At 41.3% G+C, this 17,381-nt stretch overlaps 1 protein-coding gene across 4 annotated transcripts in view; it reads left to right on the forward strand.

The window, feature by feature from the left end:
* Window positions 1-17,381, forward strand: part of MAGI2 (membrane associated guanylate kinase, WW and PDZ domain containing 2) — a 1,355,072-nt gene that overhangs the window by 1,202,003 nt on the left and 135,688 nt on the right. For all 4 annotated transcript variants that reach the window (XM_007187116.3, XM_007187118.3, XM_057549547.1 and 1 more), the window contains 2 exons: window positions 4,819-4,910; window positions 11,260-11,452. In XM_007187116.3, the coding sequence (XP_007187178.2) occupies window positions 4,819-4,910; window positions 11,260-11,452 (285 nt within the window). The remainder of the gene's footprint in view (window positions 1-4,818; window positions 4,911-11,259; window positions 11,453-17,381) is intronic.

The following is a 17,381-nucleotide window of genomic DNA, read 5'->3' on the forward strand; positions in this document are numbered from 1 at the left end:
TGGCTTCTACTTTGGCTAAAACGTGTCTGGCCACATTCATGTTACCAAAGGTATAAAGAGAAAAAAGTAGAGAGAAGGGATTATTTTAAGACAAAAATGTGTTAGTTATTTACCTGATAATGTTAGATTCAAGCAATAAAAACTATTTAATTCCTGTTTAACTCATTTTGTATCTAGAGTGCATTGGAAATCCAGATGCCAAGGACTTTTTTTTTTTGTCAGGGACATATTTAATAACCACCTTTGATTCTTGATTCCTTCCTCGTACTGTCTTTTCTAGATCTCTTTCCAAGGAAAAGCCAAAAGTTTAATACTCTTTCAAGAGGAAAAATTGAGTGAATTCATTCTCTGTGTCAAAATGTGATAATAAGCCCGTGGTGCTTATGTTTAATTAAAACATGAAAGGGGATTCAAGTACCAAAATTTCATTGACGAGTTTACAGCAGCATCCCATGTGCCAAATTAATCCATAAAAATGCCATTCTTTGCATTTTTGAAGCTTGAATCCATTCACAAAATTAATCAGTTGTGTTCAGTCACCCATCCTTTTTCCTGAAACGGTGCACAAAACCGTGTCTTTCAAAAGCTAGACCAAGGGTACATATAGCATGTGAAGTCTTCCTGGCGTCTAAGTACAAAATAAGAATCAGCTTTTGAAATTCTGTTTTTCTTTATTATGACGGAGGTTACCCTGCTACCTGGATGTAGCTTTTTCAGTATTAGTGAGAGCCCAGGATTAATCAGGACTTGTAAATTCCATTTCTGTAGCTTGCCACCGTGGTCATGCGAAGTCCCATCTGGGACGAGGATCTTAAGATGCATTATTTCATAATGCCTGAGGATCCTAGGACCCAACTTCTAAGGAACAAGCAACACTGGCCATGGCTAACCGTTGAACACCAACGTCCAAAGAGTTTTCTGACTCTCTTAGTCCAGTTCTTCACAACGACTGCCTCATCTTGAGTTGCACCAAGAAATGCCTGAGAGCACCCCTCACAGTTCTGCAAAAAGGAAAAAGAAGAAGAGAAAGAAAAAAGAGCACAGATACAGACTAAACACAAAGAAGAGAAAAAAAAAGGGATGTTGGTAGGGGCATGACTGAGTGACATCCAGAGTGACTCAGGTCCCACTAGGTGTCCCCCAGACCCCTTCATCTAACAACCTGCCAGGTGCATGGTTTGCAAACCAGCTGGAGAGAAGAGTGAGGATTGTTAAATTCTGTAACAGTGGGGTGAAGAGTTGCCCTTGAATTTCTTTGCTTTAAGTCCTTGCAGTGACAGGGGAAGAGATAAAGCATGATAACAATCATTTTAAGTGTGTCATCAGACCAGAAGAGCAGCTAAAGGGAGAGTATCAGAAACATCATAATCTTTCAAGAGAGCTAACAAAGCAGGAAGGAAGAAGAGTAATGTTTCCAGCTATGTGCATATAGTTTTAGTTATTTTCTAAAGCCAGATTCAAATGGGTGGGGGGAGGGAGGGAGAAACAAAGGAAAAATTCTGTTTCTGAAAGCTCTTATTTTCCTTAAACAATAACAAAAAAAAGGAAAAAAGAAAAAAGAAAAAAATAAACTGCCTTAAGGCACAATCCATCATTTAAACTTTTTTTTTCCAGTTGACTATTTCTCTCAAGTTTCCATGCCCTGCAGCCTCTGAGTCTGTGTTCAGAATTAACAAAAAAATAAAGAGTAAATTACATCTGCAGGCACACTTCTCTAACGGGTCTCTTTTTGCCTCTCTACGGGCACATGTGCCATGAAGCTGGCCATCTTGGCCTGGAAGAATGGAGGGTGAAGATGATGTGGTTGGCATATATCACCCTATATTTGAAATCAGAGTGGTCAGGACAGTAGTCAGGGGATCGGAATGTCACCAAAATGCACACCAAGGGGCTTCCCTGGTGGCGCAGTGGTTGAGAATCTGCCTGCTAATGCAGGGGACACGGGTTCGAGCCCTGGTCTGGGAAGATCCCACATGCCACGGAGCAGCTGGGCCCGTGAGCCACAATTGCTGAGCCTGCGCGTCTGGAGCCTGTGCCCCGCGACGGGAGGGGCCGCGATAGAGAAAGGCCCGCGCACCGCGATGAAGAGCGGTCCCCGCACCGCGATGAAGAGTGGCCCCCGCTTGCCGCAACTGGAGAAAGCCCTCGCACGAACCGAAGACCCAACACAGCCAAAAATAAATAAATAAATAAATAAAATCAAGTAAAACTTTAAAAAAAAAAAAAAAAATGCACACCAAGAATAGGGGGAGGAGGATATATTCCCTTCTTACATCTTCAGAGTTCTTCAGAGTTAAGTAAAATTAACTAGCAAACATAGATCTGTATTTTTCTCCTACATATAAAGGAGTCCTGAGTCATTCATTAAGGAAAAGCTTTCCAGTTCTCCCAGGAATCACAGCATCCTCTGACACAAGACAGCTCCCTTGTACCTTGGCACCTTGCCATTACTGGGATTGTGACGATTTCAGCATTTCCTTGGGGGAAAGTTTTCCTTAGCAAATAAAATGGATCACACAGTAAAGTCCTTGTAGAGCTCCTCATGCAATATGGATTGGTGCTGAAGCCACTGGAGGAACAATTTCTCACTTACCATACTCAGCAGCAATGCAAAAATGAGACTATCTACAAGTAAATGGAAGGTTCTGGTTAAACATAGGCTAGCAAAAAAAAAAAAAGGCTAGTTGTATCATTTTGAATGTCAAAAGTATATCGTGCTCTCTTTGTGATTTTATATATATATATGGTCTCGAGTCCTCTAAGCTTAAAGGAACCTAGAGAAAAGATTGACGTGAGCAGCCATATGACCAAGTTTTAGAGGTTTGAACGGTGACTGGGTATTATCTGTCACGCTCCCCTCTCCCCTCGCCTTTCTGCCTCTGTTGGGAGAAATACACGTACCTGCCATGACTCTGTAGGGCTGCTCCACTTGCCTCCGGAGTCCTGAAGGTTTAGCACACACCCCAGTATGTGATTTCATATATAATGTTGTAGACCTCGGAATAAACTGAGTTCAAAAGTCAGTTGAGACTTGTAGAGTGTAGGGCAAAGTTTTCATTTTCCTTTTACCACTCAACTCTAACGAAGTGTTTAATAGGAACTGAATTTTTCTAAGTTGTCATATCTTTAAAATATGAAAGATTATACAATTCATAAAGGATGACTAGTGGATGTGGAAATCCAGTTGGTTATTCTTCTTTGAGTTTTATATTCGTCACTAAATGGGAAAGACTTTGGTTATATGTGCATCTGGTCGTAAAAGGGCACGAAAGTCATAGAGTCTTGGACGATGTGGACGTATATACATATGTACTTATATGGCTGATTCAGCTTTTTTTTTTCCTTGAGAACACTAGACACACAATCAGCTTATGCCTACATTTCAGAAGTGAGTAACTTGCCTTTCACATATCACTGGAAATGCTTAGCTCAGGTTGGAGGGCACAAAGGCAAGCCCTGTTCTGTTGTGCTTTGTTTACTGCATCACTTCAGCAGCTCCACTTACCTGTAGAGTCTGGAAAAGATTTGCCTGGCCATCACTTATTGAGTGTCTCTCTCAACTATGGCTGTTACTATATACCCAGATGGCTGAGACATAAGCTTCCTATCCCATGAGTGTTCTCCTCTGAAATCCCATCCCAATTTCCAAAACCATCCTGCTTAAGCAAGGAGAATTTAACTTAATACTTGCATCTATCAGTTCTAATACCTCCTTTAAAGCATTAAGGCCCAAAGATCACTAAATACTTCTTAAGCAAAGGATGGCATTAATAAGCATTCCCCAAAGTTGCTAATCATTGATTAACATCCTAACAGTGGCCTTGAAAGTATGCACAGCCGAGTCATGATGGAGACATTTGCCCCTGGGGAAGGTTCAAAGGGCCAGGGGCAGGGGGTAAGGTTAAATCATATTTAAATCATATTCCCCTTAAAAAGTTAAAATATTTCTTATGGTTTTAGTTTATTTATTCTAGGGTTGAAAAAAAAAATGACAGAAGAGTTTCCCAGCTTATTTTTAAGTACATTTCTGGTCTTTCAGCTAACTACAGAAAAATTTCCCTCGTCTAGTTTATTTTGAATATGTTTATGGAGTCAGTAGTGAATCTACTAGTGGCTTCCACATTTTAAAATGTTTTGGGGATAAGAGTTGACGTAGACCCAGGCAAATTTCTGTCCCTAAGTTATGAAAAACCTAAAGGAGTTTGTCAGAAAATCAAAACTTCACCCAAACCTCAATAGAGAAAAGTTTAGATTTTATCTTTCCTAACTTTAACAATTTTAAAAGAGACACCTTCTATTAGGTGTAAGTTTATATCCCCCTCCCCTACACACACTAAATGGGGACACATCAAGTCATAAACAGCTATTAGTAAATTACTAAGTAGTCCTTTACCAGGTACTTCCAGGGCGTTGCTATCTGTTCTCTCATACTTCTAAAACAATCGTTCTAGTCAGAGTAACATGGCCAAAGTGACAGCCAATCTTCTTGAGGGCAATCTCAATCCTTTCAGGAAAATGAAGAATTACGGAGGCATTGATTTTTCTTTTCACTCAGAAAATGTGTGTGTTCTTTCTGCCTGTAGCAATACCCTAGTAATGCCCTTGGCTGATTAGTGCTAATCCAGAGACTGCCTAATTTTGGAATACCTACTTTTTTGTTACCATATTTTTTTTTTCTTATCCTCTGTGCTTTTCACCGACTGTAACGGCACTCTCATTAATCACACCCACAAAATTAATCCATCATCGGCGTGTTCAGTCCCTCGCGGGTGGGGGGGAGGCAGGACTCGTCACTCAGTGGGGTCTCCTCTATGCCAGGTCCGGATTACAAGGAGCTGGATGTTCACCTTCGCAGGATGCAGTCTGGATTTGGCTTCAGAATCCTCGGGGGAGATGAGCCTGGACAGCCTGTGAGTTGAATTCTCTTTATTTCCACACTTTGGGTTATATCGTGTGTGTATGGGTAAAGGGAAAGATCATTCAGTATGATATAAAAAAAGAAATCTTTTAGGACTCACATAAACAGTTTTTGAGGTTTGGTTTGTTTGTTTTTTTCTTGGTATTTAAGTTTTCAAAACATGCCAGTGTTTCCATGCCAATATATCATCATACATCAATGCACATTTCATGAAGAGAGGGACATTACTCTTTCTTAAAATGGATTGGATTCCTCTTGACTATTTCAATTATTTACTTGTATTGGACCCCTGGTCTCTCTGGGCAGCAGCTCACAGATAAACATGCAGTATTACAGAAGATATATGTGAGGAGATGACTTGGAACAGCAGAATTGTGTATGTTTTCAATCAGAACTACAGGGGAGGGAAAACACGGGGAAGTAAAATCAAGTTCAATGCTGCAGAATCTCGCCAGATTTGAATTAGGGGATTACCATGAGAGAATGTCCACAAAGTCAACTTCAGTTGGCACAATATTGGGAATTTGCGAAGGGCTCTGGAGAAAGTATGTATATAATACATCAGAGTGACTGCATAAAATAACAATATGCATTAATATACAAAAAAACACAGCAAAGCGAGACTCGTGAGCATGTATTTAAAATAACAGCCATAAAACACTCATTGTAAAAGACGTGTCTTAAGCGGTACCCAATGTGACTATGTCAGGTTCATAAAAGGTTCATAAATGGTCCCTAAGCACTGAAATATGGTCAGGCCCCTTCTCATACATAAATACAAGTAAAAGATTAAACTATAAAATAAACGTAAGGGGAAACAACAAAGTTCCGGTTCTTCCCATAATGCTTACTTCAGTACAGTCTTTGAGATACACAGTTCTTACTTTGCTGGACTCCCCCCACCTCCATAGGTTCATGCTTTGTCTGCTTTGTGGGTAAACTAGCACCACATTCGTAGCCCCGTCTTCTCTTCGCCCGTCTCCCCCTCTTCAGAGATAGAAGGGACTGCATCTCCCCCTCTTCAGAGATAGAAGGGGTTGCATGACTGAGTCATAGGAAAGGCATAGTGTCAGCTGACTCCAGAAGGGAAAGGTCTAGCTGATCTTCGCCTGGCACAGAAACTATAGAATTGTTACCCAAATGGAACACATATTGCTCAGAATGAAGCTCAGGTGTTTGGGTGCAGCCCGTGGTTACCACCCAGCCTCAGGACAGCTTTCTGCCGGGTCGGTACACAGGTTCCCAGGTTCCCAACCCTTCTGAACATTGACTTTACACTCCTGAGTCCTTTCTCCCCTCCGGTGGGCAGGCATTCAGTATTTATGATAAACCTCTTCAGATCACATGTTTTGCTGGTTGTCCTCATTGTGTTTAGATTTACTCTGGTTTATTCTTTCAACTGAATGATTTAAGACACGCTCAGGCTGCCAGTTACAATTCTGACAGTTAAACCATAAAGTTAGAAGCCTAAATCTCCCTGAAGCATTCAAAACCAGAGTATAGTGTCTTGAAGACCAGAATGTTGCACCTCAGAAAGATTATATCAGGAAGGGTACGTCTACTGTAAAGATCTCCCACATGCCTTTCCTTCCTGCTTTCCTCCACTGTAAGTCCAGAGATAATATACAAACAAAATGCACTAGCCTCAGTTAATTGCTGATGTGCTACAAAGGGAGAGGCGCGTGACGTGACTTGGTCCCCACCCGCAGGAGGTCTCATAAATTATATCAAATGGGTTTCTGCCTTCATATAGACGAAATGGTATTGACATCTCAGGGTGCACATTAAACACGACAGCACGGCTTTCGGCAAATAATGAACAGCAGGACTCCAGCTCAAACAAGCGTATGGGCATTTTTTCCTGCAAGAGGAAATAATTTTCACAGTTAAATAACAATAGAAATAGAAAGAAATGAGAAATTGCCACAAAGCAATGAAAATGGGATTTTCAGCTGTGAGCTGCAAAGACATGGGAAGGCATTAAGATGGAAAGGCTTGGAAAACACTGCAGTGGAGAAAGGCCTGTGTGGAGAAAAACTGTTCGTGGAAAGAGAGAGGCGATGATAGACAGGGGCCTTGGCATGCGAGTCTGGTGCAAACTTGCGGAAGAGTTTCAGGAGGCTAGAGCTGGAAATCTGCTTGCCACCTTGTCAAGCCACCCTGGGCTATAATTATTGCAGATCAGACCTGCTGGGTTTAGACCGACATTAGGTAGTGTGGGAAAGAATTAAAGGAATTAAAAGGACTGAAAAGGTGGTTTTGGTTTTGTTTGTTTCTTAGTTTTGGTTCTCTTTTTTGTGTTAGTTTTTTCCCCTGGCTTACGGGGATATCAGCCACTTGAATGTGAATTGCTGTTATTTCATATCAAATACTTCATTTTGTTCTGTGCCTTCACAGCCTTTAAGATAAAGTGAAGTTGTGGAGTTTTTGATTCTTTTGGTTTTTTTTTTTTTTTTGCAAAAGATGGTTGGAAAGATAAGGCCAGGTCACTTGTTTGGGGTGTGTCTGTGTGGAGGGGTCTTTCTTGATCTGTTTTGCCACCAAGCTGTTCCTTCAGGGCCAAAGCAAGAGAGGCAGGATAAAGAACTCCTCCAAGGGCAATGAGAAAGCTGATGAGTGGGTCCTCAGAGGTTGAAGGATCCAGTGAGGTCAGAGGGCGGTGATGAGTAGAGCGAGGCCAGTGTTGGCTGGGAAGGCTCACTGGCCAGTATAGCCTGATGGGTCAGGAAGCCCAGGCCATGCACTCAGCGGACCTGGAAAGTGACCAGGACGATGGGGCAGGAGGCTCAAGCCAGCCGCCTGAGGGAAAGTCCCTCAGCAGACTTGGAACGTGACCAGTGAGACCATAGCTTCTGTGTCCACTGGACCAAGTGAGAATACTCAGAACCTTGCTACTCAAATCGTGTTAGATCTACAGACCAGAAGCACCCAACACCTCCTGGGAGCTTGTTAAACATGCAGAATCTCAGGTTAAACCCCAGGCCTGTAGAATCAGACTCTCGGGGTAGATGCAGAATTCTGTTTCAACAAGCTCACGGTGCGATTCATGTGCACCCTGAAGTTTGAGAACTACTGATTTAAAGGATCAGATATCCTGAGGTATGTTTTCAAGAGCTTAGGTGAACATGTATATATGGAAGTCAATATGAGTTAACAGTGCAAGAAGGAATCATAGATTATCCTATCCAGATAGGAAATAAACTACTCAAATGTGTCAAGTGTACAAAGCATATTCAAATTAAAGGAAAAAAAAAAGTTGTGGGTTATTTTCTTTCCTGAGTAGAGAGGCACACAGAGCTAGCTCTGTGTCAGCAGTGAAATACAGGGCACGAAGGTGTAAATTGGCCAAAGGCTAAGGAACAGCAGCAGCATGAGAGGCAGAAGCAGTGACGGCGCACGTGGTCAGCCTCTTCCCAGCGGCAGTTCCTGAAGGAGGGAGCAAGTGTAACTCCTATATGTAGCTCACGGACGAGCAGCTCTAATGCCTGCTCCAGTTCCCCACTCTGAGCTCAATTCAAGTTTCTTTCATAACTATGACAACCTTTCTTTGAAAAAGGTAGAGGGTGGATTATACAATGTGATTATACAATAATATATATATTGTTAATAATTTTACAATACTATATAATAAGCTATGTTGAAGTATTATATTGAATACACTATTTAGAAATAAATATGTAAGATTTGATAGAACAAACTAAAGTTTGAAGATTAAAGCTTCAAGTTAAAAAAAAAAATGTATCCAGTGAACTTCAGTCTTTGCTCAAATGTCAGCTTCTCATTGAGGCCTGATCTAACCTGCCCTAACACCACCTCAGCCGCATAGCTGACACCCACCCACCATCCTACTGTGCTCTATTTTTTTCATAGTACGTGCCTGCTAGCATACAACATAATTTTTACATTTATTACTGTCTGACCACTAGAATGGCTCTATAGAACAGGGATTTTTGTTTATTGTTCACTGATGGATTCCTAGCACCTAGAAGTGTCCCTGGACTCAATGAATATTTGCTGGATAAATGAATGAATTAGCGAGGAGAGTACTTCATATCACAGCAATAAAATAGAAAAACAGATCTTTTACTGGGGTTCTCCTTTTAATGGATGATATTAAACTAGTAACACAGAAGATAGCTTCAAGAGTATATCTTTGCTGTTTTCCTACAGCAGGAGAGGAATGAGAGTTTTCCTATGTGAAATTTTGTTTTTACTATTTTTGTAGAGTGCCCAGTTGCAATGGTAGCTCTCTTAGTTGTAACCTATTTTTTTAATTCCTTTTCATCAGTCAGAATCAGAACTATAGCTTAATGTTGGTAATTAAGCTAAGAATTTCTCTAGCCATTTTTCCTCTGTTACTAGCTATAAACTCTCCCACTGAGGCATACAGGAAATCTAAAGGTTGAAGCATTTTCTTTGGGCTAACCCAGCTAAATGCAGCTTTTCATGGGGCAGTGGAGGAACATAAACATTCATTTTAACTGGCTTTTGCACAAAGCACTTAATAAATCTTTGAAGTGCTCCATAGCGGGTTGAGTCTTTTGAAGAATAGATTGGAATATCTTTAGAAAGAAACTCATAAATTCAGGTTGACAGGACAATAAGGGAAAATGGAAAATATCAGAAGCATGCCCGACTGCTGGGCTACAGCAAATGGGCACAGCCATTTGCTGTAGCCCAACAGTCCAAGGCCGGCAATGTGTTTCCTGTGAGAGCAATAATGAATCAGTCATCAGAGCACCAATATTCAACAAGGAAGCAAATCTACTCTCCACTCCCCGCCCTCCCCCAAGAATAGGGGGAAAACAGCCGCGTGGTAGGGAATTTTCATTCCTATGGATAAAGAGAGCTATTCAGTGGACCAAGGCTATGAAGTCCTCAGGGAAAAAAAGAAAACTCTCCAGACCATAATTTTGCATATACCTGAGGAGGTCTGGGCATTCAGATCTGTGCTGACAGGCCACACTGAGCAGTGTGACCAAGTAAGAAGGAATCGTCTGCTGCCAAACCTGCTGACACACAAGGCTGCAGGTCGTGATGGAGCAACTCTGCAAATTAACTGGAATCCACGGATCTGAGATTTGAAAGAAATTAGTGCCTGAAAGAAATCAATCCGTGAGCAAGGGATCATTTGATAGAGACTTAAAATACAACCTAGAATATAGCCTCTGTAATATTATCAGAATAATGGTAACCACTGCCTTCAGATGCTGTGAGGCTAAGCCACTTGGCAAAAGGAAAACTATTCTTTTGAACTCTATTGTCCATGAGTTGGAAAAATTGTAGATTAAATGGCAAAACTAAAATATTTAGTGCTATTGCCTTTCCTCTGAGAAAGAAAGAAAGCCTTGCTAATGGACACTAATTTGAGTGTTTCTAATGGGAAGTAGGAAACCTTACGTCGTTATGCCTTGTATCACAGTCCCTGGTTCAGGGATTTATAACAATATGCACATTTCCCAGATGTGTACCTCCAAATTTCCTGGTGTGGTGGCGACCTAAACAGCAGAAGCATTGCAGGGGACAGGCACAACTGGGGACATCCTTTGTGCAGAGGAAGTGCTCTAAGAAAGTATTCAAAGAAATGGAGCAAAAATCTGGAGGAGATTTGACTGTTCTTAAAGTACCTCAACTGTCCAGGGAAGGCCAACCATGAGTTCTGCTTTGTTTTGTTTTGTCCTTAACTCCAGCTTTTGAAAGCAAAGCAAAAATTAAAAGATAGAAAACACTTTGAACCTTTATCTGAACTTAATAATATACAGCAGATAGTTTCCCCTGACATTTTTCAAGCACTCACTACATGCCCTGAGCAAAGTTAAATGCTTCCCATGCACTATTTCATTTGCTTCTCCCCACAACTCCATGAAGTAGGTCCTATTATTTTATTTCCCCACTTTTGCAGGTGAAGAAACTGAGGCTTGCGGAGATTGAAAAGCCTTGCCCACGGCACACAAATAAAGAAGTGGAGCTAGGATTCTATCCCCAGTTTGTTTCAATTCAGAGCCCATGTACGGTGGCCAATAACATCAGATTATTTGGGGTTAAGGGTGATAGCTTATGAACCAGTTAGCAAGTGTCCCCCAGACTTCATGGCCATCAGGAGCAAGTTCAAAACATTTATTTCTCTAAGAGGAGTTAGCAACCTGGAAGAGTTAGGAGGGCATCCTTTCAGCCTCTCATTTTTCATTTTTCAAGTACATGTTCAGATTTGGGGCAGAGGGTGTAAATAGGGAATAAAATCTTCTACTGAGTTACTTGGTAGGTAAGTAGATAGATGGCAGAAAGGAAGGAAGGAAGGAGGTTTGAAACATAAACACCTTTTCTTCTCACTGCTTGTCTAGATTTTGATTGGAGCCGTCATTGCCATGGGATCAGCCGACAGAGACGGCCGCCTACACCCAGGAGACGAGCTCGTCTATGTGGATGGGATTCCAGTGGCTGGCAAGACCCACCGCTATGTCATCGACCTTATGCACCATGCAGCCCGGAACGGGCAGGTCAACCTCACTGTGAGAAGAAAGGTGCTATGTGGAGGTATGTAACTCAAGCCAGCAGCAAGAGTTGGGGGTTAGGTGGTGAGATGCTTTTGTGAGTCAGGGTCAGGACACTGGAGATATTTTAAATCAGTTTCTATATTATATGAGGGAAAAGACCAACCTCGATATGCCAGATGTAACTATGATGTTGAAAGTGCAGATTTTCACCCCACTAGTACATTTCTAAGCAATCTTTGAGGCTGACATTTTCCATGGAGTCATTAAAAATTTCTAGCAAAGCCTGAGGCTAATTTAAGTTGTATATGCTCTTTGCTTTTTGGTAGATGCTAGATATAAGAAGAACATTATAATAGTGAAAAATATAGCTTTTGAAAATTTTCCTCATTGCGTTTACAAGCCAAGAAACACAGCATTTTGATACCATAAAAAGACAACCAGGATGGAAAATTAACTTCCTTTATAGAGCCTGATAAAAGGTAACAATAAAATGATTACTCTGATTTAGAAAAATACAGCTATATGTCACTCTGAGAAAGCACAGTTCGTATAACTCCAAAGTTATGAAACAGAGAAATTAGAAGCAATTATTCCCTTTACAACCTTTACAGCTTCATAAAAGGATCCACCAAAGAAATACTTTTAAAAGTCAGCCCTCTTAGTCATATTATGGTTCAATTTAGCTCTCTTTACCATCTCTCAACCCCCCCAAAAAAGATTTCTGTTTATAAGGAATATGTCCATTGCAAGCATTATACTGTTTTTTATCCTCTGAGCACTCAGTAATATTGGGAATATTGTCCCAAACCGCCTGTGCTTTGCCCTGTGAATTACAGGAGCGACAGTGCCAAAGATGTTCTGTTGTCACCGGCCCCGGTGGCCTGCTGGCCTCTCTACTCAGCCCTGGACTGCTCCTCATACAGAATGATCAATACTGGAATTAGGAGGGACCTTAGAAAGAGCAACATGAACTCCCTTGTGTTACAGATGACAAACTGAGGCCCAGAGGTTCAGTCGATGTCCTGGTGGTCTGCAGTTGAGTCAGTGATCATGCAGAGACCCATCTCCCAAGCCAGTGCTTCTTTCTTTACTCTACCACCCACCCCCTGTCCAGTGAATTCAAAGGCATCAGACCAACCTTTAGCAAATGTCACTCCCTAACATAGGGAGTCTTCCGTATGTGCTATTATCATAACACATTTGAATTTTTAAAAAAGGGCCACCAGCTAATCACAGGCTGTGAATCACTCGAGAGGATAAGGCTTATTAGTCGAACTAAAACTCCTTTTCTATTCAAATCTTCTAGAAACTAGATTTTGAGCAAGAGCTATCACTTAAAAGGGTAAGTCAGAAGAATTATCAGCCTTTTCCAGTAGAGACTGCTGTAGACCTTGTGTTATGGAGGTTTTGCTAAGAGATGCCATTCGTCTTCAGAAATTCACGGCAGACCACTTGACCCAGTGAAGTAAGACACCTTGAATTATGCCTTAACCTTGGGCGAGATGCCCCAAGGAAGACAGTGTTTGCTCGGTTAACATTTAACTGTCTCTCACACTCCAAAGCGATTTTTAATAAAAAGTTTGCTGTGCTATATATGTTCTGTAACCCAAAGATAAGTTTAAAACTACCGATTTACAAGGGAATACACTGCGAAGTGCAAAAACTAATGCACCAACATAATTTCATGCTCTCCTTGCCACCAGCTGATTAGCGCAAATTAAATTTTGTTCTAATCAACCCAGGCTCTTGGAGTGTAGGCCAAATGCTTCGAAAATGTATTCTCGCAATTTGTGGATCATGTAACTTCCGTGAAGACGCTCTCTGCTGCAGTTCTTACCAACTTTACTCATTTAGGCTTTCAAGTGCATTTCAAGTGCATTTAATTTTTGAAAATGTTCTGCCGCAGACTGCTCATTCACACCAGGAGAGTTTCCAAGTTAGTTCAGCCCACTCTTCCTTGAAAGCTTCATGAGTATTGAAAACGATTAAGTTCAGCAAAGGATACTTTGATAGTAAAGTCAATGCCTAGAACTAGGATGGAGCAGATTTTTTAAACGGGCCTAGGAAGACAGCCTTTCTTCATAGCTGCCATTTCTCCAACTGTGAGAAGAGGTAGCTACCAATGGATATGACGGTGGATATGCCATTTTAAGGGTTCTTGTTATCATCGTTATTACGCTTTCTTAAGCAAATGCAGTGGGAGGTGCAAGCCTGGCTTATGATGAGATGATTCAAAGCTGAGGGGAAATGAGTAATCAGATTGTGAAGAGACAGAAGATGAACGAGAAAGCAGACAGTGTCACCACCTTCTTGCACAAAGGAGTAATATGATGGAAAAAGAGGTGGGCAGAAGGGAGGTCAGCCTTATGCTTGCCTTGGCTCGTACAAATGTCCTGCCTCACCTCAGAAGACACTGGGCACTGGTTTTCTAGTTGATGCTGAAGAGAAGAAAAAAAAAAAGCATTAATTATGAGAGATACAGACTGGTTAGTTACACTGGGCAAAAATTAAAATAAAAACCTGCTCCAAAGGTTAACATACCAAAAAAAGTGTACGCACTAAAGATAGAAAGGCAAAATTTTCAATTAGGCAATAGCAAACTAGATCCTCAAAAGTGAGAAATTGTGGATGAAAACGTAAAGGATGGGGCTTCCCTGGTGGTGCAGTGGTTGAGAATGTGCCTGCCAATGCAGGGGACACAGGTTCGAGCCCTGGTCTGGGAAGATCCCACATGCCGCGGAGCAACTAAGCCCGTGAGCCACAACTACTGAGCCTGCGCGTCTGGAGCCTGTGCTCCGCAACAAGAGAGGCCGCGATAGTGAGAGGCCCGCGCACCGCGATGAAGAGTGGCCCCCGCTCGCCGCAACTGGAGAAAGCCCTCGGACAGAAACGAAGACCCAACACAGCCATAAATAAATAAATAAATAAAAAATAAATAAATTTTAAAAAACCAACAACACTGAATCATACATTTAAAAAAAAAAAAAAAAAAAAAGTAAAGGATAAAGGATGACAACATCCAGTAATGTATCCAATTTTGTTTACCAGATAATTTTAGCACAGATCTTGCACCTTAAAGTAGTTTTGAGAGGTGTCTTATCCATGCTACCAGCTCCGATATTTAGTTATTTTTTCCCAAGGATAGTAGAAGAGTGGCTTTAATTGTTACACTGAAAGTATAAATATTTAGATGTTTAGTAGCTCAACTTTGAGACGTTCAACATAGTGACACATTATTTTGAATACATACGATTCGTCTGAGAGAAGAGTGTCTCTGAGGAATTTCCGAAAGTGTAAATCTAGAATTGATGTGAAAGAAAGTTTTATGACTTAATCAAAACATGTTAGAGTCCGTCTTAAAGCTATCAGCATCTTTTTTTTCTAACAGCTAATAAGGGAAAGTCTAACTCTTGGCCTGATACTGAGAAAGGGAACGTTTTCTTGGCAGCTGGGTGAAAAGTTTAGCCAGTGTTCCCTGCTTCTGGTTACTATACTTTCTGTCAATTCTAAATACAATCCCTTACTCTTTGTCTGTGAGCATGTCACCCATTTAAATAATTTGTCTGCCTTGACAAACATAAGGCAGGAGTGCAGAAACTCAAATGCCTGCAGGAAGGCCAGCCCCTAACAAACATGGGCAGGACCCCAGCCTGCCAGGCACCGCAGGGGTGCACTATGCCCGCGGACACTCCAGTGCACGTGTCCAAGCTCTACCACACACATACCCCATTGCCTCAGCCGTGCTTCAAGACAAGATTTGCACATCCTTCCAGGGGACAGTCCTGTGAAGAGAGGCCCATGCACAACCTGGAAGCAGGCAAGGTCTGTTTGGTTACATGAAGCCCTGGTACCCAGTCTGTGATCTTGAAGGGAAACAAGGACTCCAGTTGAACAAGTCCCTTTGGCCCTGCGTGCTCCTCACTCCACGGGTAAATGAGTAAATCAGGAATTTGCAAGAGACACTGGGGAGTAGTTGAGACTTGCACATTGCGTACTCAGTGAAGGGAGCAGCAATTGCCCAACTCTAGTTGATTATTACCAAATATTTCAAGAGAAACTAGAAATCCAGCTTTCTGTAAAATCACCCTATTTAAAAACATTGGCAATTAATTTTAACAATTATTAAACAAAGTCTAGACCGGCATTGGGCAGGAATAATAAATGGGTCTGCAGACCAGGAGCAGCTCCTGGCCAGCAGTTGACTGTTCTAGTCAAAATCATCTCACCTGGAGGACATTATCAGTGACTCCTGCCTTCCCAAATGGAGACCCTCTCCCAGTCAGCACAGTGATGATTTCCAGTATGACTGGTGAGGACAAAACAGAAGCTAAACCTAAAAATTAATTATTTGACTTGAATAGATACTAAGTGACTGAATTCTGTACACCCATTTGTGTGTGAGCCAGAGGATGAGTCAGGGATGCTGGGAGTTAGTGTGTTTAAAAAAAAAAAAGAAGAAGAAGAAAAATTGCATGTGGTATTTAGTCACTTTCTGACATTTTACTGTATTATTCTAAAACAACAGTGTTCATCCCCTATACCAGGAAGTGTTGCTGGAGAGAAGACAGTCTCATTTGGGTCTAGAGCCAGCCAAGTAGAAAAATGAGGTGGAATCAGTTATATCCCTCAAAGTCAATCATTGGAATTCTTCCTAACTCCCTGGTTTTAAATGTGCTCATGGTGTTAAAGATAAAGAACTTTGTTCTAGAGGTTGAAAGAGACATGCAGAAGCAATAGGAAAGTATTCTGTTAATGCATTTGACTCCTTCACTCTCCCAGGGACACTCACATTGACTTAGGCAATGATTTTCTTTCTTTCTCCCTTTGGAACCTGCAGCACAGCCACTCCAAGCCACTTACTGCAAAGACAGATAATTTTTCTTTGTTGCTGCTTTACTGACAACCGCAGCTCTCAACCCCCTAAAATATGACAGCCAGAAAATGAGATTTGTCACTGCCTATGACATTTAGTTACTGACTTGGGCCAATAACTCAGGGAGATTTTCAATTTAATGTTGCAGCATAATAATTGTTTGTTTTTCTTCTTCCTGACTATCTCTAATCACTTTATTTCCAACTTATACAAGGACTGATAAAGTTTATGTGCTTCACCAAGACAATAACAGCTTGTCTTTGGATGATGTTTTCTAGTGGAGAGGGTTCATTTTACAGGTAGTTTGAAATTCTGGTGGAAAAGAGGGAAAAGCATTGACATTGACATTTTGCTCTTTTATCACCTCAGTACATTTCTTACATATGAAAACATCCATTTGTTTTCTTTTATTAAAACCGGATTGATTAAATATTATAGAAAAATTCAAATTTATCAAACGGTAATAAGCAGTAGCCTGGGTCTTATTCATTCTGTAATTACAGACAAGAAATGAGTACATTTTTGTAAAGACCATTTTTAAATCTGAGTATCTGATTAAATGCAGCTCCATTTTCTTTAGGTATCAGTGTCACAAAACATCTCTTATAGTCAGTGTTCTTGTTCCCTGATTTTTGAACTGACTTTGATTTTTTTTTTTTTTTTTAATTTATTTATTTATTTATTTATGGCTGTGTTGGGTCTTCGTTTCTGTGCGAGGGCTTTCTCTAGTTGTGGCAAGCGGGGGCCACTCTTCATCGCGGTGCGCGGGCCTCTCACTATCGTGGCCTCTCTTGTTGCGGAGCACAGGCTCCAGATGCGCAGGCTCAGTAATTGTGGCTCACGGGCCTAGTTGCTCCGTGGCATGTGGGATCCTCCCAGACCAGGGCTCGAACCCGTGTCCCCTGCATTGGCAGGCGGATTCTCAACCACTGCGCCACCAGGGAAGCCCTGACTTTGATTTTTGAAATGAAATGATTTTTCATTTCAGATTGGAATTGCATCTTACATTAAAAGCCTTCATTGGAACTTTGGCTAATTATTTTTAACTTGCCATATGAGACAACTGCCAGTATTCTAAATAGGAGACCATATCTAA

This window comes from Balaenoptera acutorostrata, chromosome 7 (genome assembly GCF_949987535.1).
Source record: "Balaenoptera acutorostrata chromosome 7, mBalAcu1.1, whole genome shotgun sequence".
NCBI lineage: Eukaryota > Metazoa > Chordata > Mammalia > Artiodactyla > Balaenopteridae > Balaenoptera > Balaenoptera acutorostrata.